The 23,738-nt window shown below is 37.7% G+C and overlaps 1 protein-coding gene across 1 annotated transcript in view; it reads left to right on the top strand.

Moving 5' to 3' along the window:
• LOC146000285 (N-acetylated-alpha-linked acidic dipeptidase 2-like) overlaps window positions 1–23,738 on the top strand; it is a 149,717-nt gene that overhangs the window by 5,803 nt on the left and 120,176 nt on the right. The window contains exon 3 of the mRNA XM_083137774.1: window positions 119–325. Within this exon, the coding sequence (XP_082993900.1) occupies window positions 119–325 (207 nt within the window). The remainder of the gene's footprint in view (window positions 1–118; window positions 326–23,738) is intronic.

The following is a 23,738-nucleotide window of genomic DNA, read 5'->3' as shown; positions in this document are numbered from 1 at the left end:
GATTGAATGAATAGGATTCGCTGGGACTGAGGCCGGCATATAAATACATTATACTGTCTCTTTATTTAATTACAGTGTGTATAATTGTTATTACATATCTCATTTTTCCTCTTTCCAGACCGCAATCTTCGTGGCCACATCACTATGTATCAAGTCTGATCTTCACCGGTGCCATGTGCTTTATTGTTGGCTTTGTTGGCAGTTACGTTACCTTTATTACATTAGGCAGGGAACCAAAATACCCAGCAAGTGTGAAGAATAATTTGAAAGTGGTGGACTTTATAGTAAACGAAGTCTCCACTGATAATATCGGCAGATATCATCGGTGAGTATTATGCCTTAATTTCTTTCATTCTTTGTTACTCTATTGATTGTTATTGCTTTTTTCTAGGGCTGAGTCGATGACAATGTATCGGTACCTGCTTATACGAGTGGTATCAGTATCGTTAAGTATAGGTTGAAATTTTCCCACCGATACCTTCAGATACCATTGTCTTTTTGAGTAACTAGAACCAAGGCCAAGATCAGTATTTGTCCTTTTCAAAACTTCGTTCACCCTTCCTTGTGGCAGATTGGAAGAAGTTCCGCAAGGAGTGTTTTTTGGAGAACTACTGAACAAACACCCCCCTTTCCTGGGAAGCTGATGATTGACAAGATCAAAGTTGTGCCCAAACTTCTTGAAGACATGTAACTACCTGGTAAAGGCTGTGTGGAAATAATAGAAATTCATTTCCAATTCCTGCTTCCACACTCATGTGGTAAGAAAGGTGGACGTTTTTAGAACTAGCATTACTACCATGCTGGGCTATTTCCAGGCTAGATATCTAGGAAACTTATCTTCTCTTACTCTTCTGTTTCAAGTTCCAGTAATATCCCTTGTGCTTAATCTTCAATTTCTTTGACAAAAATGTACAGCTGCCTTCTTGTTCCCCTCCATATGTCGAAACAATCGTCTACATATATGCAGAACAGAATTATCTTTTCCCCTCCTTTTCCCATCACTTTCTTCTCCCATTCGTTCATCACCAATTCTGTTAACACTCGGCTTAAGCTAGAGCCTTTCACTCATTTTCATTATCTTATCCCCCACTCTGCAGTAACCATTATTCCAAACAGTTTGCAGTGCTTTCACTACGCGTTCACCATCCCATTCTCCTATTATTTCTTATCCCATCTTCTTCCTAACAATTTTAACTGTGTGTCCCCTCTTGATGCTCGGGAACATGAGGCTGAAAGACAGGTTGAAGCAACATAAGGATGACGTAAGATTAAAGAAAGAGAAAAATGCTATAATGAAGCACACAAGAGAAACGGGAAATGACATAGAATGGGAGAAAGCGAGGAGGATAGGGAGGGAGAAGAGAGGAAGTGGATAGAAGCCAAGGAAATAGAGAAAAAAGGAGAAGAAATAATGAACTGGAATGGGATGCTGAAAATTAACAAAGAATGGAAAGGAGTGCTAGAAAGATTGGAAAGGATGAGAGAAAGGAAGGAGGAAAAAAATGAAGAAAGAAGAGAGGAAGGAAGGAGTCCAGGAGATAAGGAATCTGTCTAGGTCCATTAGTGGAGGTATTGATAAGGCCAGACTCTCACCAGGTACCTGTCAGTTAGTGTCAATTACCTGTCAGGGATTCCACACTCAGGAATTCCTGAAATGAAATGTTCTAATATAAGGACTGGTGCCTTCATGTTGTTTTGTGTTTGGACCCTGTCTGGGAGTGTATATATAAGATGGTGTTTTGTAACTTTCATTTATTTGTTGTGAAGTTTCATCTGAAGAAGACCCTGTTAGAGGGTGGAAACGTTACGTTTTTATGTATATTTTTATACTATAAAAGTTTGCCTTAATGTTTTATTAACATGGAAACAAGGCTTAACAGTGTTACCATTGGATATTTTCCGAAGCTAAAAAGGAAAATCAACGACTGGAAGGACTCGAAGAGGAAGGAAGTACACAAGCAGGAGCAAGAACGATTTTTGATAGAATGTTTGGAGAGGGGAACAATGCCAAAAGGATTGAAGATAAATAAGAAGGGAGTGAATTGCCACACCAGGAGATGGAAGAATCTTGTGCAAGAAATGGAAAGAGAACTGATATGGAATGAAATAAGAGCGAGAAGAACGGAGATATAAAGATTAAAGGAGAAGCTGACAAGAATAGAGGATTCCATAGAAGATGGGCTCTCCATATTTACTAGGGAATATACGTTCCAAGAAATGAGAAGCTGGCAGGAAAAGTTTACAGAGAAGATAAGAATAAAGATGAAGGAGAAAGGAAAGAGATGAGGATGGAAAGTGGAAAGAAGAGAATGGGAAGAGGAGGAGGACAGAAGAAGAAGGGTGGTGATAATCCGGATGGTAGAAATATCAGAAGAAGAGGAAGCCTTTTTGAAACTAGGCCGAAGTTTCAAAGTGAAGGAGAGAAATGTGGACTATGAAGAAGTTATATGTCACATTGAGGAAGCAGTGCTCCAGATAAAAGAGAGGCAGAAAGGGACAAGATTCGAAGGAAGACGGCAGCTATATTGAAGAAAGAAATGGAAAAGCAGAGAATATTAGATAATTTTTGTCAGAAAGAAAGGGAAGGCATGAAGAAAATCATGGTGAGAAATAATATTGGGGTGGAGCAGGCAATTAAGGGAGGAGCGATTGTGGTGATGGAAAAATAATTGTTAGAGATGAAGTATGAAGGTCTCAAAGGGGACAGCTATAAGAAGATTTGTGGTTTAAATATTAGAGAGAAGATAATAAAAAGACTGTGGGAGGAGAGGATTTAAAAAGTGCATAAAAGAGGCGGGAAGACTATCCAGTTTGAAAGGCTTTCCAAAGATACAAAAAGAGGAGATAAAATTGAGGCCAGTAATGGATTGTGGAAACAATGTTTTGGAACCCTTGGAGAAGAAGATAAAGTAGATAAGTGGAGTGTTAGTGAAAGAGCAAGAAAGCAGAGCAGTGAAGAACAGTGAGCAGGTGGTGGAACTTATAAAAGGACTGGAGGTGAGTGGGGACATGACGACAATGTTTGGCCTATATGTAAATAGCATGTTCCCAACCATCAAGAGGGGACACATAGTGAAAATTGTTAGGAAGCAGATGGGATAAGAAATAATAGGAGAATTGGATGGTGAACGCGTAGTGAAAGCACTGCAAATTGTTTGGGATAATGGTTACTGCAGAGTGGGGGATACCATAAAGAAGATGAGTGAAGGCTTAAATATAGGCTCTAGCTTGAGCCGAGTGTTAGCAGAATGGGAGAAGAAAAGATAATTCTGTTCTGCATATATGTAGACGATTGTTTCGGCATATGGAGGGGAACAAGAAGGCAGCTGTACATTTTTGTCAAAGAAATTGAAGATGAAGCTCAAGGGGTATTACTGGAACTTGAAACAGAAGAGAAGATAAGTTTCCTAGATATAATGATGAAAAGGGAGAGAGGAAAGGAGATTGAGATGGCATCAGAAAAAGTGTGCAGCTTGAGTCTTCTGTCACAAAAGATGTGATGTGAGTGAGGGGACAAAAAGAAAATTTTATAAAGAATATGGACGACAGAATCAAGAAAATATGCACGAAAGAAGAAGAAAAGGAGAACAAAATAGAGAGCCTAAAATGGGTACAAAAAGGAAGACAGACTTGATGTAAACAGAAGAAGAAGGATGAAAGAAGATAAGGAAACAGGAGAGGGGGAAGAGAAAGAAAAAGAGATGGTTTGATATAAGGAGTATGGGGAAAGCCACAGAGACGATAAGTAAAGTACTTAGAAAGGCGGGCATAAAAACGTACAGAAATGGAGGCCGCAGAGGAAGGAAGAAAGCAGAGAGGTGGAAGAGGAAGGGATAATATATGAGGTTCAGTGCAAGGAATGTAAGAGTGTATACATAAGGGAAACAAAAAAGAGACTGAAGGACAGGTTGAAGCAACATAAGGATGACATAAGATAAAAGAGGGAGAAAAATGCTATAATCAAGCACACAAGAGAAATGGGACACGACATAGAATGGGAGGAGGATAGGGCAGGAGAAGAGAGGAATAGTGAGGAAGTGGAAAGAAGCCAAGGAAATAGAGAAAAAAGGAGAAGAAGAAATAATGAACTGGAATGGGTGGCTGAAAATTAACAAAGAATGGAAAGAAGTGCTAGAGATAGTGGAAAGGATGAGAGAAAGGAAGAAGGAAAAAAATGAAGAAAGAAGTCCAGGAATCTGTCTAGGTCAATTAGTGGAGGTATTGATAAGGCCAGACTTTTACCAGGTACCTGTCAATCACCTGTCAGGAGATTCCACACTCAGGAATCCCTGAAATGAAATGTTCTAAGATAAGGACTGGTGCCTTCATGTTGTTTTGTGTATGGACCCTGTCTGGGAGTATGGAATCAAGAATTCTCGCTGCCTGTGGCATTGTTCGAAAGACCCCGGGGTTGTTCCAATGGGTACGCCAGAACTTTGTGCGAGGATGTCATGCCTGCAGCGAAGCTGGGGGACGCCACTTTGAACAACTGTTGTGAATGTAGCAGCTTGTGAAACTTGTGCAGATAATAAAAGTATTACATCTTCATACACCGATTTTCCCTATAACTTTCGACTAAGTCATTTCTCGACCAGGGTGCTTTATCTCAAATTGATGCATGTGCCCTTCTCCATCATCCCTGAAAGTTTGTATCATCAGCCTGGAAACACCCTGTATATGTTCTGTGTGTTTGAATATTATATGTATTTGTATAATAAATAAATAAATAAATATGAAAATAAAGAGGCTGGGGAACTGATCAAATTCAAGTAACTGACGTTCTGGTTTATTTAAAGACACCAGGACTTAAGAGCATACCCTCGAATGTCTGCAGGAGGAGGCGGCCTTACTTCGAGGGTTCCATCCCCTTTAAATTTCAAATTTTTTTGGATTACCCCCTTCTAACTTTAGGAAATGATTTCCTGACTTTTCAGTATCCCAAAGTCATGAAATTTCAAATAATTGTGCTTAACATTGGTTATTCTCAATGTTTTCTGCACTTTAAGTGTATGAAACTGTTTTGAAATGGCAGTTGTTATTCCAGAACTGCACATCGCTGCTGTGTAATCAAGGGGTCCCGGGTTCGATACCTGGTGGAGGCACACTTTATACTGTAGGTCCAGTCCAATTACCCTTACTGTGCATAAAGTGGCCTTAAAACACCAACTCAACAACAACTCCAGAACTGCAGAAACAATCACTCAAGGATTTCACAGTGTCAGGAAATTTTTGACATTTCTGGTCCTAAAAATTTCCAGACAATTGAGAAATGACAATTTATTCCTGTCCAAATTGATGGGATTTAAAGAGAAATCTCGTGTAGTTCTATCCCAACTCCCCCTCCTCTAAAAAAAATCATCCAGTGCACCCCTACTGCACCCTCAACCTTGGTCAGCCTGCGGCTTGGTAAATTCGTTTTTTGAAAGTCGATGCCCTGATCCCGATAATTTAACTCTTAAATACTTTTCTGTTTTTTAACTTCATACGTTAATTAATATGTACCCTTGAAATGTAATATTAATTAATAAACTTTGGCATAATCAGAGAGAGTATTAGTTCGATTATGCATAGGCTTGTTGACAAATATAAAATTTGTTTTAAATTAGTTGACAATGATTGGATCTAATGGAATCTTTTAGTTTTCTCCAGTCAGCATCATTAAATTTATTTTGTAAGTGATGATTTTCATTGGCATGCCTCATTTCGTACACCGAGAACTTCAAATTAATCAGAATATTTCCACTTTAGTATATGTGTTAATGAAAATTGCTGTGCAAACTAAATTGACCGGGGTGCCCATTTGTCAAACTCCAAATTTTAAAGCTGGAAGCAATATCCATCCCCCCCCCCGCATTCCGGTTAGATCCTTTGATCACTTACCACTACTGTTGCGAGGGCATTTCCTGTTATCACAGTCGAAACCTGAACAAAAGGTTATATTTTCAGGTGGTTTCCACGTTTGGCTGCTAGTCGCTTCACCCTTTTGGCGCTAACTCGAGAAAGACTCAACCATTGAAATTCAAATTTGGATCTCACCAGGCTCGTACCCAGGAGAGGGGCCATGCCCCCCCCCCCCCCTCGAACCATGAAAAAGTTAAATATATACCTATAAAAAGCTTGCATAAATGAATATGTTTGATGTGTAGAGAGGCAGACTCCTGAAGTCTGCAGTCTGCAATATTGGGTAGTTTCAATTTTATAACTATTGATGCAAGGCTATCGCAGACTCAAATGTCTCATTTTTTTGTTGACATATTCTTTATAGACCGTGTTAAAAATGTAAACATAAACATTGGTGAGGTCTTGCTCGGTCCCCCCGGAACTTCGGTTTAGGCCAGCCCCCGTTGTTGCCAGTGCAGATTCGCCAGCATACGAAGTAAGAAATGAGCGCTTGTTTTCATCTGTTGTGAGACTATAGTTAAGAAAGGTATTTGTTAAAGTTCTACTATGAAGGAGTGGACGTCTAGAATCCGTCGGATGATTAACTGCAGAGCAGATTATTAAAATATGACGTGTCTTTGTGGCCGCTAGTTGTATAGCGCACTACGTACCATACAAGTATCTCATGTACACGAACGACGAACATTTAGATATATTCAATTATTTTGTAAATGGAAAAGTGAGGGAAAGATAATTCTATAAAACTAGTGATGATATTATATTATAAAGTATGCTTAAGTGAATCTTTGCCAACAAATCTGCAGAAGTAATGACACATAACAAATGCTAGTAAATATATGTGCTTTCAACATCGCCTTTCCACCTGAGGGATTTTGGAAAAATCTATGATATGGCATGCCACTTTCACTTGCACGAATTTACTTCAAGCAACAAGGGAGTTTTCAGACTGAAGCGAGAAGCGATATCGGGATTTCGCACAGAAGCATTCGATCTTAAGCAAACCATTCACCAGTCACACTTGCGTAAATAACGTGTCGAGGCAATACAATGCACGGTATTGATAAAATGGCCCAGTCCGAGCGACAAGTGACACCTGCAATTTGTGGTTCGGAAGGTGTTGTTAATTTTTTAATGTTGGTTTCCAAGAGAGACGTATCGCCACAGTCTGAAAGCTTCCTTTCGAACCAATTCACCACGAGAAAATGCACGTGTCGCTTGGACTAGACTGTTGTTTTCTCAGTACTGTACATCGTGTCGCCTCACTCTGCTGTACTCGTATGCAAGGTGAATTGTTTCCTTTAGAGTAAAGGGGCTGTTGCTTGTCGCTTCGGTGTGTAATCTCCGTGCCACTTAAAATGAAGTGAATCCTCAGTGATCATGAATTTTTCAAACAGAAGCGACACGACAAGCTGCACATGTCGCTCAGATTCCCAATGGCGTGTATTGTGCCCCCTGAGACTTGATTTCACATGACCGGTATATGCTTATTTATAGACTAAATGGACCTCTGTCACTTGTCACTTCGGTACGAACCACTGCTGTCGCGTGTCGCTTCGGTTTGAAACCTCACTAAGAGGCGTGCTTTTCACCACAACACAATACGCAGATAAACGATCAACATGCTTGTAACAAAATGCAAGTCGTAAAAATCCTTTTCGGTTACCAATCGTTTCTCGTTCTGCTTCTATCAACAGGTTTCATCTCTCTACGTCCTTCGCAAACCTACGAAGTGATACGTGACTCTATAAATTTGTTCCCGATTGAACTGTGCAACCATATGTTAGACAGCTGACACCTATTTCCTTGTAAAAGAATCTTCACTTTGCCCTTTCATATCAACGTCCATAGCATCGTAAGCGTAACCGGATGTTCGAGGAGGACCAGACGAGTATGCATGCTCCGCAGTATCTCCGCCTTTAACACCGTCTATTATAATAATTGCTAATATGTATAATTTATTTTATAAATATAGTATTTTTGTAAACATAGAATTATCACAGCTCTTCAATGGTGCTGGTATGTATAAGAAAATTACAGGGATTTTGAAAACATTGTGAATTTGCGGAACACAGAACTGTTTGAATACATTCGAGAATTGAATGTAAACAATTAGCACTAAGCTATACGCCATGTGTCAGCCTTTATCTGTAAGCGACTGTGTGGCTGATTCTTGGGAAGGAGGTATTATCAGTGAGTTGATTTTTTTTCTCAGTTACATTGGACCATAATGTTGCAACTCTGCAATTATACGTTTAGGTCTAGCTGTAATATTATCATAGCATTGCTGGTCACATCACACCTGGGCGTAAGTGTTCTTTGTGACTGTGTTCCTTCATCAATTTTATCATATTATCTATCATCCTAATCATTGTGATTAGACAAACTTGGCAGAAATGCAACGCAAAATAACCTAATTCAATCGAACTGATGTATTTCTGACCTTCTCTTTGTTCGACATTTTCGGATCAATTCACTCCCTTTCAAAAAATCCTGGAGGGACCTTATTATATCATATACAAAATAAGGATAAAACAAGACTAATATAAGTGCGAAATCTTATTGATCATTCATTATTAATAAAAAGCAAGAATTAAATAAAATCTAACACTCAATAAAAATATTTCAACTACTTTGTAATCTCTTGTCATTTACCCCCCACACACATTATTCATATATATATATATATATATTGTATATGTATATACATCCACACGTGCACACATTTGTGGATCTGACCCCTCCCTCAAAAAAATCTTAGGTATGGGCCTGGATGTCACGTTAAATTGTAGATCTAGTCCCGACGAGCCTATGTGATTGTAAAGTCGACTTAAAAACAAACTTTGACCTACTTATCTCTTGGAAGGTAGGTACCTCCACTAAATCCAGCCCTGAATAAATCCAATTAGACCTATTTCTGTAGTGATTTATCCACACACCCTTAACACATGCCAAACCTTTTGACAAAAGTTCAATTTATAGTCACTAGACGCTCGATTTACCATTGTAAACAGTGACCTGCCCAGGATTTCATAAAGTAGGGGCTTATGTCTAAATTTGTATTGGTCTGCCCTATATTTTGGTATATTTTCCAGCATTTAAAGTTTTTTATCGCGATGCTGAGCCAAAGGAGTGATGGGGGCAGATTAAAGCACCTACCAATCCCTCTCCCTTGGGCAGTCCATCGTTATAATATAACCCCAAAAACGACCTTACACTCCCACATGAAAGGTTCTGTACAAACTAGGGCTGAGCTGATAACACTTTCAACCGATATCCATACCAATGCTTGAAAATTTATAATAATTAAGAGTTGTTCAAAATATTGATTAATATTAGTGGGTGAGTAGTCGGCTCTAATTTTATGCATAAGTTTATCAAGATTTTTGAATTAAGTGTTCAAGAATTACGGCAGAATACTAAGTTACATGTTATCACAAAATTCTTTTTTTTTTCGCATGAAACGTGCAAAATAAAATGAGCTTCAATTTTTTCATGATTTCCGGGATAATTAGACTGCGAAAGTGTCGCATGGCATGGAGTTGAAAGACCAAAACACCAGAAAAGAATCGGCTGGCAGGGTTTGAAATCTTGTTAGCCTCAAAATTCCCCCCTCACCAAAAATTCTCGGGGGGAGAGTTTTTGTTACAACAAACAAAAGATAAGGAATTACTTTTAATTTCAAATATACTGTACTAAGAATAATATAAAAAACATACACAAATTAGTGTAGTTGTGAATGTTCAATGCTTTTTCTCTCTCAAGAGATCGTTAACAAATATACATCAATACGCACAATAAAAGTAAAACAAGAATGCAAAACAATAATAACTATGAAATCTAATTGATTTATATTAACATAAAGCAAAAACTAAATAAAAACTTACACATAATAAAACCACTTCAACTATTTCATAATTTATGCATAAAAGTAACAAATTTATTTCTTTGTGTGTAATTAATAATAATACTATTTTTAATTACTAATTTAGTAATTTATTTTTACTTTAATAACATTATAAATATATATATCGTATAATTTATATGTATGTTTGTGGGGGAGGGGGTTGTAGTTTAAGATCTTTCTCCCCCCCACCAGTTTTAAATGATTTTGCACCCTGTCGGCTGGTATCGACAAACAAATTCCAACCAATACTTTCCCATACCGATCGGCACCCACGATTTTTCTTTATGTTGTTTTTCCTCTAATTTTTTTAGAGAATAGATATTATTATCATATAATGCTATATTATCAGACCATTTATAACATTCTTCAATCAAAGAGTGGTTTATATCTTCTGGATATGATTTTATTGAAGATTTTTTATTTGAGTGACTCTTATTCTCCTTTATTTCTTTATCCTGTATCGGCTAAGTCCTAGTATCTTAAATCGCTTACTTTACCCCGCATCCCTAGCCATCTACAGTATAAACCCTTGTTTCCTTGTAAATTTTCTTTCAAAACAGCAAAGAAGTAACAACTTATTCAACGTTTTGGGCCATCTAGCGAGAAAATCAACCTGTGGAAAGAAAACTATACAAACGACCATTCGTATTGGATGCCGGCCAGATGACGTCATGTGTTTGTCGCTTGTTTCTGACACCAAGCTGGCGGGTTTCCCCCCAATCCCTCCCGCGCGAGTAGTTGTATTTACGGTACTATAAACCCGAGAAAGTATGAACCCCTCCTCAAGCAGATTTGCTATACTTAAAACAAGCTTAACATGAGCATATGAGCTTTTTGTTCAAGTGTGGAATCTTGTCTAATCTAAGATTTTTGTGAAAATGCCCTCGGGAATTTCCTCAGAAAGTATGACCCTCTCAGATTGATTTGTTTATACTTACAAAAGGCACTTCTGTGAGATTGTTATCCATAAATTTGTTAAAAATATGCCCCTCTTGTGGCCACACTTAAAACTGGCCATCCACACACATACACACACACACACACATATATACACACACACACATACACACATACATATTTATTTCTGGTTTAAGTTCTTGGATACCAGGTTCAATTTACATATCTAATATTAAAACAATGTAATTCTTCTAGAATTGCTCCGTGACAACAGACCCATCTATGTGCAAATGCCTGAACTCGGTGAATACTTGGGAACAAGTCCATTTTTTTCATTATGTCAACATTTTTAACTTCTTTTGCCAGTAATAGGGAAATGGTAGCAAGCATTAGACAAAGTACTTTGGAGCTGAATATTCCTTTTCTTAGACGTCGTATATTACTAAAATATTTTCAATTCACATATTTCTCATACCGCTGTATCTTGTTCTATTAGGCCTCTTCGAGAACATTGCCTATTAGGACTCTTCGAGAACATTGCCTATTAGTGAAATAATAGGACAAGCATATGGCGGTATGGGGATATGTGAATTGTTGGTTTCTTCAATTCACATAAAAGGATTGAATAGAAACTAGGATATTTTGCATTTGTTATATTCAATTTATTTGTTGTAATCTGTTCATATATAAAATCAAGCCCCGAGAAAATATAAGATCAATACTTGAACAATATGTGCGCATGACGGCCCCAAAGCGGTGGGATCGATACTTTCTGCACAGCGATCAGTTTATTTCGAGCCCAGCACCGGCGTGTCGATCAATATTTGGAGCAGCGATCCTTTACAAATTAGTTCCAGACAATTCCGCTCCCCTAAGCGTGGAGGCGCTGCGGTCGGGATTGCATGTACGCTCAGCAGAAAAACGGGATACACTCAGAAGAAAGTACTTCGGCAAAAATGTTAGAGAATAGCTCATGTTTCTGAATATACCCCTACAGTGTTTCTATTGGCTCTGTAAAACTATAAAAGCCAGGGTACAGTGCAGATTCTTCACCATTGCTGGATTGGCAGTGGAAGCCACTGCTCCACCAAAGTATAGGAGACTTGAAGCATATAATTTGGCGGAATAATCCAAGTAAGGTCATATATACATATACATACAAAGCACAGTGCTGAACTCAACTGATCCAGCATAGAGTTTTGAATTTAAACCCCAAGAAATTGTATATAAATACCAAAGCCAAAACTATTAATACACGTACACACATACACACACACACAAAGCACAGTGCTGAACCCCAACTGATCCAGCATAAAGTTTTGAATTGAATCCCAAGAAATTGTATATAAATACCAAAGCCAAAAAATATTAAGTGTATACACGCATATATACATACACACACACAAAGTACAGTGCTGAACCCCAACTGATATTTTTATTCAGTATAAAGTTTTGAATTGAAACCCAGGAAATTGTATATAATAAACAACAACAAAAATGCCGAATCAAAAATATTGTAATCAATGCAATAAAAATATATCCAGCCCCAATTGGGCCAAGCATCAAAAAATTTGTAATCCAGACAAATACAAAACTCCCACAAAAATTTGCCCCAAATGCAATAGAAAATACAACATGGAATATTTCACATATAAACATAAAGATACTTGCTCTGCATTGCCCTCTCAACCATCTACATCTGGTCTGAAAAGAAGGCACGAAGCACCTGTTAATGCCAGAGCAGCAAAACAGCCACGCCATGAACCTACCCGTAGCAGTTTTAATGCCCAACTTAAGGATTACCAGTTTGTATCAGAGCTAAGATGCGGCATTGAGAATTTCTTGAACAGTATAAATTCTGATCTGCAGGCAATTCTTAATGCACAAAATGGCTCTTATAAGCTATCCCTCAAATTGTTTGTACAATATAAGAAACCAAATGGCACAAAATTTACACAGCCCCACATAACAGAAACTGTACCGGTATATTCAAATGCAAATTCAGACAAAATAATAAGCAGCTTGATAAATCAACTGAATATCAAACACTCTGAATTTGCGGCAAAAGAGTCCGGATGGAGCCTATGCGGTTCATCACACAAGTTATATGTTAATATTTCTGAATTCACTCCATTACAAGGATCCACTTATCTGCCTTTACCTGCCAATATTAAAAACAGAAGAGCCGTGGTTAATATAGAAAATACCGACCAGAAATGTTTTCTGTGGTGTATATTAGCTGCTTTGTTTCTAGTTTCAAGGCATCCTGAGAGAATAAGTTATTACAAACAGCATGAACATATTTTTGACGATGCAATGAAGGGTTTAGAATATCCAATGTCAGTTCAGAATATTGATAAATTTGAAAAAAGGGCCAGGCACATCAATGGCAAACAATTATCTATTAATGTTTTTATTTGTTCTACTGGACGTGGCAATTCTTTGATAGAACCTCTCAGAATCAGTACACTTGATGATGAATCTGCAATTCCGATTGATCTGCTCTTAATTGAAGGGGATGGCACATATCATTACACTCTGATACACAGTCTTGAAGCTTTAGTCAGAAAACAACTAGACAAAACTCATACAATATTCAAGTTGTGCAGAAGATGTTTGACTGTATTTGATGGTCAAAAAATGGTGAAGGGGGTTCGGGAAGAGAATGCAGAAATTGCAAAAAACAAGTTAAAAGAGCATCTGAAATACTGTGGCAACCATAAACCTGTTCATATGGTGATGCCCAATCCAGGTGAAAATTGCAAATTCAAAAAGTATGAAGCCCTGTTGGAACACCCAGTATATATTGTCTGTGATTTCGAATCGAACCTCAAACCTATTGCATTCTGTAGCCCAGATCCAGAAGAATCATCAAGTACACCATACCAGCAACATGAACCATCCAGCTTTTGTTATGTGGTTATACGGGACGGTGTTGTTATTAAAATAGATTCATACATGGGAGAAGATGCCATCAAAGAATTTGCACATAGAATGGAAAATATGTGTCGTGACATAGCATCTAACATCTTATTAAAATCAAAGCCTATGTTGCCTTTAACAGAGGAACAGATTGAGGATTTCAACAATGCAGAAAAATGCCCGGTATGTGATTCTGAATTTTCAGATACAAATATCAAGGTGAAACACCATTCTCATACAGATGGTAAATTCTTAATGGCACTGTGTAATAGCTGTAATATTAAGATCAAGAGACCAAGATTTATCCCCATATTTTGCCATGGAGCATCCAATTATGATTTCCATCATCTGATCAAGTACGAGGGGTTTGAGAAGCAGAATTTAAATATTTTAGCTGAAAATGATGAAAAATATATATCTATTAGCAAGATAATTAAAGTTGATGGTGTTCCTATTCAATTAAGATTTCTTGATTCTTACAGATTTTTACCTGCTAGCCTGGATACACTGGCCTCTCAATTATCTGATGATGACTTGAAAATCACACGTGCATTGTTTCCAAATCAGGACCTGAAATTAATTAGGCGGAAGGGTGTATATCCATATGACTATGTCACAGATTCTTCTAAATTTGATGAGTGTTCCCTGCCACCACAAGAAGCATTTTACAGCAAAATCAGAGGATCTGGAATCAGTGATGAAGATTATCACCATGCCCAGTTGATGTGGGACAATTTAAATTGCCAGACATTTGGTGATTATCACATGGCTTATTTGAAACTTGATGTTACCCTCTTAGCTGATATAATACAGATATTCAGAAAATCTTCCATGCAAAATTATGGACTGGACCCAGTGTATTTTTACAGTGCCCCGGGCCTAGCATGGGCTGCAATGTTTTTCAACACCAAAAAGCCATTGGATCTGATCCACGATCAAGAAAAGTATCTGTTTATGGAGGAATGTATAAGAGGGGGGATGGTGCAATGTTCCCAGAGATATGCCAGAGCAAATAACAAATACATGCCTGATTATGATCCAACACGGCCATCAAATTATATACTGTATGGAGATGCAAACAACCTCTATGGTCACGCTATGATGGATAAATTGCCATATGCAGAGCTTGAGTGGGTCGAAGATTTCAATATTGAAGATCTTAAGGATTTTGATGACAGTGAGTATGGCCTCTTCTTAGAGACTGATCTGACAATTCCTGATCATTTACACAACAAATTTTCTGATCTGCCCCCAATTCCCGAGGTTCAGTGCTCACCTGGCTCTAAACAGAAGAAGCTCATGACGACACTGGAGCCGAAACAGGGTTATGTCATATATTATAAAAACCTCCAATTCCTGATGAAACATGGTGTCCAAGTGACCAAAGTTGGCAAAGTCTTGAGGTTCAGGCACTCAAGATGGTTGAAACCATACATTGATACAAATACGGAGCTTCGAACATCTGCAAAGAGCGAATTTGATAAGGGCTTGTTTAAATTGATGGTGAATTCAGTGTATGGCAAAACAATTGAAAATGTCAGGAAACATACCGATGTTAAAATAATTACTGACCCCAGCCGGAGCAAAAAATTGGTTGCAAAGCCCAACTTCAATTACAGAAGAATTTATGATGAGTACATGGCACTTTTCAACATGATGAAAACAAAGATCAAGTTTGATAAACCTATTTATGTAGGGGCTGTGATATTGGAATTGTCCAAATTACATATGTTAATATTGTATTATGATGTGCTGAAACCTTTTTACGGTGATCGTGTAAAATTATTGTACATGGACACGGATAGTTTTATTCTTGAAATTCAAACAGAAGATGTTTATCAAGATATGTCACAGCCTGAATTGTTTCAATACTTTGATACCAGTGAACATACAAGAATTCAACAACACCACAACAAAAAGGTGCCTGGCAAGTTAAAAGATGAGACACTTGGTGATGTTATTGTGGAATTTGCTGGGTTAAGAGCCAAGATGTACAGTTTTGAAACATGTAGTGGTGCTGTTGCCAAAAAGGCCAAGGGCATTGGCAGAGTAACTGTTGAAAAAGAGCTTGTATTTGAAGATTACAAAAATTGCATCAAATCACAGAGTTCAATCAGAACATCAGAAAATAGAATTCAGAGTGAGGATCACTTGTTGACTTCAAATATTGTAAGAAAAGTGGCCCTGGACCCACATGATGATAAGAGATGCATTTTGTCATGTGGCACACATACTTTACCTTGGGGGCATTGTGATTTGAAAAATGGAAATCAATGCCCAATTCCAGAGCATGATTTGAAATAAATAAACATGCCTATGAACTTATTTGGGTTCAAAAAACAGGCTATTATGGACCTGCCGACACCACTACCCTCTCCTGATTTACAATCTGTAATGTCTAAACTGAGTGGCTTGTTAATTATTCATCTGAACAGCATACTTACAGATAATGATGAAGAAACAGGCAAAACATTGTACATATTTAACAATAATTTAAATCACTACCAATTACCTGTAGGTGGGCAATTGCAATTTATTACAACCCCCGAGGGTGATGTCAAGATTTCAGTAGGGAGAAATATTTACAGAATTAAGCACTCAAACATGGTTTCTGGCACTGTATATACTGTTTCTGCTGGTGACTGCTTATATATTGAGGTCCCTGGATCCTATGACAAGCTTATACCCTTTTTTATAGAATTAAGAATCAGATACTCTATAATAAATAACCAGTAAAACAAAATGCCTAATGATATATTTGGCCATACAAGGCATGAAGATCACAGTGATGAGATTCTGATGCTTGATGTCAGAGTCAAGAAATTAAGAAGTGATTTACAAGCTTTACAAACCACACTCAATGCCAGTCTTCAATTAGAAATTACAAATTTCCAATCACAATGCATGGACCCTCTTCTCAAAATTGATTCTGAACTCAAATTTTTGCTTCAGAAATATACTGACCTGGCGACATTGGATAATTTTCAAAGTTTGGAAGAGGCTGTAGCAGCTCTTCAAGCCAAATTTAAGACCCAGGCTAACAACTCCGAGCAATTGAAACAGCAATTGGAAGAGCAGATAAATAATGTCCACACACAGCTCCAAACAATTGTCAAAAGCATAAAATCACAAGAAGATTTTGATCTAGTGATTTCCACTCTAAAAGAACAGATTCAGTCACTCGAGATACCTAATCTGGACCCTCTGAACAATGCCATAGCCGAGGTTAAAGGAAAAATTGAGACACTTGAAAATTTTATGAACAATTTGCCATCTTCTGATGCTTTGAATGCAATAACTCGGAGTGTTGCCAACATCAAGCTGCAACTTGAAACATATGAAGATTTTGGAAAAATTCAAAGTTCCATAACCCATCTTGAAGGTACAATAGCAGCAGTGCAAAGTGATTTGGCAAATGTACAAGAAACTCGCCTGCCTGGGATTGTAGATACTCTTCACAGTGTCCAGCAACAGATTACAAAGCTTGAAAACCTCAACACTGAATCTGAACTATCTCATTTTCATCATTTGATTGATGATATTCAAACAAAACTTGAAATTTTACAACAATCCACACCCACTCAGGCAGATATAGCCCTGCTCCAAAATGCTATGCAAAATGTGGCTGATGCTTCTGAATTAAACAATGTGAAATTGGCACTTGAATCTTTGCAAAATACTGTATCAAATCTGCCTACATCACAGGAACTTAAAAATATTAAGAGGGCAGTGAATCGCATATTGAAATCAGAAGATATCAAGAATATCCAGGCAGAGATCAAACATCTCACTCAGACAGTTGCCACTCTACCAACCAATCAACATATTAATGAACTGCATGCCCTGTTTGAGGATATCAGAAGACAGGTCCATGATCTTACTGCTCAAAATTCAAAATTGGCAGTTGTTGAAAATTTGCAACAAATTGTAGCTAATATCAAGCAACAGCTAGGAACCATGGAATCCAATCAAGCAAATGCTCTGTCTGTTTTTGCTACCCAGCTTCAAGAAATTGTGCAACAATACAAAAAACTTGCTGTGGACATAAAAATCAAGCCAGGCCATGATGATGTTGTTAGAACCATCAATGAGCACCTTGAATCTGTAACAAACAGATTGCTCACAGCAGAAAAGGAAATAACAGGCATAATCGAGAATCCAAAACATTCAGTAATTCTTGAATTGTACAGCATCCCCAACAAAGAATATGATTCTCCATTTACACCAGGTGGCAAAATATATATGCTGTCCCCTGCACAATTTTATTACCAATTTTTTGTTGGGGGCACATTGAGACCAATCAAGATCAAATATTGGCTTCAACCACAGGCACACCACTACCCTACCTTATCAATAACAAATGCTGATAACAAAGTGAAAATTACCAGTGTAGAATTGGAGGATTTTACAGATCCCAATACATTGGAAACAGTCTATGCTGAAGATGATGGCTCTTTGGAATTTAAAATACAAATTGGAGACAAATTATATTTAGAAAATCCTGCAGTCTCAGCTGCTGAACACCCCATAGTTGCAATATTCTTGTTTACATATTATGTCTAGACAAATTATTGTTGATGAATTACACAGACAAGCCAGACATAATTTTAAGAGACTCCCAGTAGTCACAAAGGGCATAGATGATTTATGGCAAAGCGACTTGATTGAAATGGCAACTGGACAGTTGAAAAACTTAGACAAAATCAACAAGGGCTACAAGTATCTACTCACTGTAATAGATACATTTTCAAAATTTGCCTGGGCTGTGCCACTCAAATCCAAGACTGGAAAATGTGTTACAGAAGCCTTCAGGACAATCATCAATCATTCAGGAAGATCCCCGCGCTATTTGCAAACAGATAATGGCAAAGAATTTTATAATTCAGTGTTTCAACAATTTATTAAAAGCCAGGCAATAAAACATTATTCGAGTTACAGTGATCTCAAAGCCTCAATTGTAGAGAGATTCAACAGAACCTTAAAAAATCTTATGTATAAACAATTTACACTTCAAGGTAATTATAAATGGCTTACAATCCTACCAGAACTTCTACATAAATATAACAACTCGGTCCATTCCACAATCAACATGAAACCCTCTGAAGTAACTTCATCTGATGAGCAAAAATTGATCAGGACTGTTTATTATCCTAGATACCAGCCAACAACAAGAAGGGCCAAATACAGGGTAGGCGATCAAGTAAGAATCAGCAAATATAAGCACTTATTCAAGAGAGGCTTTACGAGAAACTGGAGCACCGAATTATTTACAGTAGTTCAAGTTAAACCCGGGACCCTTAACACATATATAATAAAGGATCACCGAGGAGAAATTCTCAAAGGCAGGTTTTATGAACAAGAGCTCAGCAAAACTAAACAGCCTGACACATATCTCATAGAAAAAATAATCCGCAGAAAAGGCAACAAGTTACTTGTCAAATGGCTAGGTCATCCGGAAAACAGCTGGATCGATGCAGACAAAGTGATAATATGAGCACCTGGGATGTTATAAAAAGGCTGCCAGAACCTGAACAGCAGAATAAGATAAATGGAGTGCTGCTGCCTGATAATATTAGGTGTCTTATTGTTGGGCCATCTGCTTGTGGTAAAACTACACTAATGGTTGATAATTTTTTATTGGCACCCAACTGGTTAGATTGGAAAAACAGGCACTTGTATATCTTCTCTAAGAGCTTGGAACAATTAAAATATCAGCAGCTGATGAAGCTATATGATGGATTGGATATTGCCACTTTTGAACCAGATGTTAAGCCACTTCATGACTGTCTCGATAATTCTGTTGTTGTGTTTGATGACATTATATTGGATAATCAAAACAAGGTTAGAAATTTCTTTACACAGGGCCGACACAAAAACATTGATTGCTTCTACCTGGCACAGACTTTTTCTAAAATTCCGAAGCAACTGATCCGAGACAACAGCAATTTTATATGTGTGTTTCATCAAGATCATACCAACCTCAAACACATACATGATGAATATGTAGGTGGGGACTTGAGCTACAATGATTTTTCCAAGTTTTGCAGTAGGTGCTGGAGCCAGGACAGTTATGGGTTTGTCACAATTGATATGACAAGAACACCCAATAGTGGCAAATACAGAAATAAAATCAACAATTTTCTAGACGTAGAGACGTATATAAATAAACATGAAACGACCAATCATTGATGATCTTAAGTTAAGAGATTATCTTGTAAAAAGATTTAGGGGATGGAAATCAGAGAACCGTGGAATTTATGAAAAACACAAACAAACAGAACAGCCTGTCATTGATGCTATTAATAATTTAGGTAAGAATATCAAAACTGTTACAGAGCAAAATCAAAATTTGATCACAGAGCTTGTACCCGTAGCTGCTAGGAACATATTAGATTATCCATTCACCCCACTTTCCAGTATTCATACACCTAGTCCTGTTGCTCCTAGAAGAATTGAAGCTACCCAGGATCCTATTGAATTGGGTCTTCTTGCTCAAAAATATTTAACCACATCTAAAGACAACAAAGATGAGGTGTTTGGCTTATATGCTGACACAGAGCTTGATGGCAGCATCATACATAGAATTGGCAATTTCAGAGTAACTTTTATGGGAGATGATCTGATTGTTTATTCAGAATCTCGTCTCGGAGAAAAAGGTGCTTTTGTTAAATATCCCGGCACACCTGGATTGTGGGAACTGATGACTAGGAAAAGGCCTGGCAGCTATACAGATCAAGACTATGAGCACTACAAAGAAATATTAATAAAATCAGATGCTCTATACCAGAACAATGATCCCACACAAAAAAGAGTCAAGTCTAGCAGTGGAGCAAAATACAACAACTTAATCAAACCCATATGGTCACAGATCAAGACTGGCAGTGGAATCAAACAATACAACACCCTGCCTAAAGAATTTGTGTGGGTTGATGATGTCAGGAAACTTGTGGATAGGTTATTGGTGATAGCTGGGGAGGAAAATGCTGGCAACCACAATTTTTACAATGAAAAGGTTGGAATTATGGACATGATAAGCACAAAATTGTCTAATTTTATAGTGAATGACCCTAAGGGGATTGGATATCTTATAAAAATTATTAATACTCTACCACCTAAATTTTGGAATATTTCTGAGGGTCGGGGGTTGGTTAATGACATTATAAACAAGCTGCCATTTGAACTACACATTCCAGGCTATCAGTATTGTGGTCCCGGTACAAAATTGGACCATAGATTAAACAGGGGTGATCCTGGTATAAATCCCCTAGATGCTGCTTGTAGAGACCATGACATAGCATACAACACACATACCGACCTTGACAAGAGACATGTTGCAGACAAGAAATTAGAAGAGGCTGCATTTGGTAGATTTGTAAGCAAAGATGCTTCTTTGAGTGAAAGAATAGCAGCATTGGGGACCACCATAGCTATGAGCACCAAACAAAAACTGGGGTGGGGGTTGTGAACATGTATATAATAAACCTACAATGAAGGCCAAGGGTGTTATGTATCAAATACCTTATGCAGGTCTCAAATCTCTTAAAACTATTGACAGTCTTTTAACCAAAAAGCAGCGCAAGAAAAAAAGCTCTTGTCTTGCCAAGGGCCATGGTATGAAATTGTTGCTTAGTACCCCCCAATTAAAAAAATTACAGCAATCAAGGAAAAAATCACATGTGGGGGGTTTCATATTTACTATCCCGGCCATCTTAGCAGCTCTCGGGGCTGTTGGGAGCTTGGCTGGGGGATCAGCTGCCATAGCAAAAACGGTAATAGATGCCAAGAAAAATAGGGCAGAATTAGATGAGCAGAGGCGCCATAACCTGGCCATGGAGAAAAAGGGCAAAGGTCTTAAGAGAGCCATGAATAAGTTTAAAAAAAACAAGAGGCGCTTACAAACCAAGATATTGAAGCTTTAATCAAGCCATTGGGCATCAAACATTTTAGAGGTGTGTACATGTCTGATTCTTTACCGGAACAACCACTCAACAAAGAGTGTGGCATTGTTAATTTGGATGAGTACAAAAATCAGGGCACTCACTGGATCTGTTATCTTAAATATTTAAACAATAAGGCATTTGTGTTTGATTCATTTGGAGGTGTTCCACCTGAAAATTTAGTAAAATATCTAAATTCAGCTAATCTTTATTACAATAATGCCCGTGTTCAAAACTTCAAAGATGTTAATTGCGGACATTTGTGTTTATCTGTTCTCAGATATATGTCTCAAATAAATAAACCATCAATTGAAAATTTTCAAAAAGCCTTGTGGTATCTGAAACATCATGGGGGTATTCCATCTCACCAGCCAAAATTCAATATTGAAACTCAAATTGCATGATGACATAGTGTATCCCAAAACAATAGCTCTCAGAGCATTTTACGGCATGTACCTGATCCCTAATATTACGCACCACAACAATACAATTGCAGTAGGGGATCAAAAAATTGTCATCACTCCAGGGCAATATAATCTGTCCACTCTAAATGCTCAATTACCCAGAGGTGTAGTGTTAAGTCAAAATTCTGTCACTCACAGAGTAGAGATTGTATCTGCTACGGAGACAGTACATCTGGGTACTATAGGAGAGCTGTTAGGATTTGAGAACAACACAAAACTTGAAGCAAGCATCAAACACACTGCTATGAATATACCTAAATTCTTAGCCATAGAGACTCTGAATATTCACTGTAATGTGGCTGAGGGTATGATCACCAAATCAAATGGCATAGGCACTCACAAACAAACCGGCATCATTGCAACATTCAAACCTAATTCCGAATTCATGGAGCCAATCATCTACAATCCATCCCCAACATTATATTTTCCTGTGTGCCATAATAGAATAGATTATATTGAATTGATGGTCACTAATGAAAAAGAAGAATTAGTTGATTTTGCTGGAGCCACAACAACTGCTATCATAGAGATTAACATTTAAATAAAAATACATACAATGGAAAATATTGAGAGTTATGAGCTACAATCATTCCCTCCAAACAGGAGGACATTTGCAAATTTAAATCAACCCAACACAGAGATTGAGGTTGATCTTGATGTAGGGGATGGCTTTATACACCCCCACAGAGCAGATCTATACATCAAATTTGATGTTGTAAAGCTCGATGGAACAGATTACCCGGCAAATTCAAATATAAGATTGGTGGATAATTTTGTGCCGCATCTGTTCTCTGAAATTGAGATCAGAAAGCATGGCGTTGTTATAAACAGAATAGATTATCCCGGCATTACCTCCACGGCTTTGGCCACACTAAAATTATCCAAAACCGAAGCTTCTTACTACAAAATAGGTGGATTTGAGGCTGGTGATAAAATATTATCTAAGAACCACACTGTGCTGTTCCCGATGCGCCTGTTGCCAGGATTCTTCTCGGATTACAAAGAAATTATGTGGAAGGGTGGGTTAAGAATTACATTTAGAAGAGCTGCAAATGATAATAATGCTTTGATGAGGTACAGTGCATTAAACCCTACAGGGGAAGCTATGCCTAATACCTTACCAGATGCAGGCAAATGCATTATTCAGACCATGGAGTTAAGAATCCCAGTTGTTGAATACGAGGCCAGTTATGCTCTTAAATACAAAGCGGATATAATAAAAAATCCACAGATTCCTCTGCAATTTTATACATATCAATGTGTACAGAAGCCTGCCTCTGGTACTTATTATGAGTTTGATGCCACAAATTCATTCTCCAGTATTCAATTTGACATGCCTGATTTTGTGGTGGTACTGTTTCAGACTGGGAGACACAACAATCAGGAAAAAAATTCAAGTAGATTTGATAACTGCAACATCAAGAACATTTATCTTAAAAATGGCAGAAATGAGGTCTTTCCTAGAGAAAATTACAATTTAGACATGTCCAAGGATGATTTCCTCAAATTATATGAGGCTTTTTCGGCTTTCAAAAGGGTCACTACTGGCAGTACTGATATGTATTACTCACCAGATGAATTCAAAACACGGAGACCCATGTTTGTAATCAACACTTCAAAAAGAAAACAAGTTGTAGTGAACGACAGGACAAACATTAAAATTATCTGTGAATTCCACGAGGCATTACCCGATGACACCATTTGTAGTGTCAT

This window comes from Lepisma saccharinum, chromosome 16, assembly GCF_977018435.1.
Source record: "Lepisma saccharinum chromosome 16, izLepSacc3.1, whole genome shotgun sequence".
Taxonomy (NCBI): Eukaryota; Metazoa; Arthropoda; class Insecta; order Zygentoma; family Lepismatidae; genus Lepisma; species Lepisma saccharinum.
Note: the sequence above shows the minus strand (reverse complement) of the source record. Positions and strands in the feature narration are given on the sequence as shown.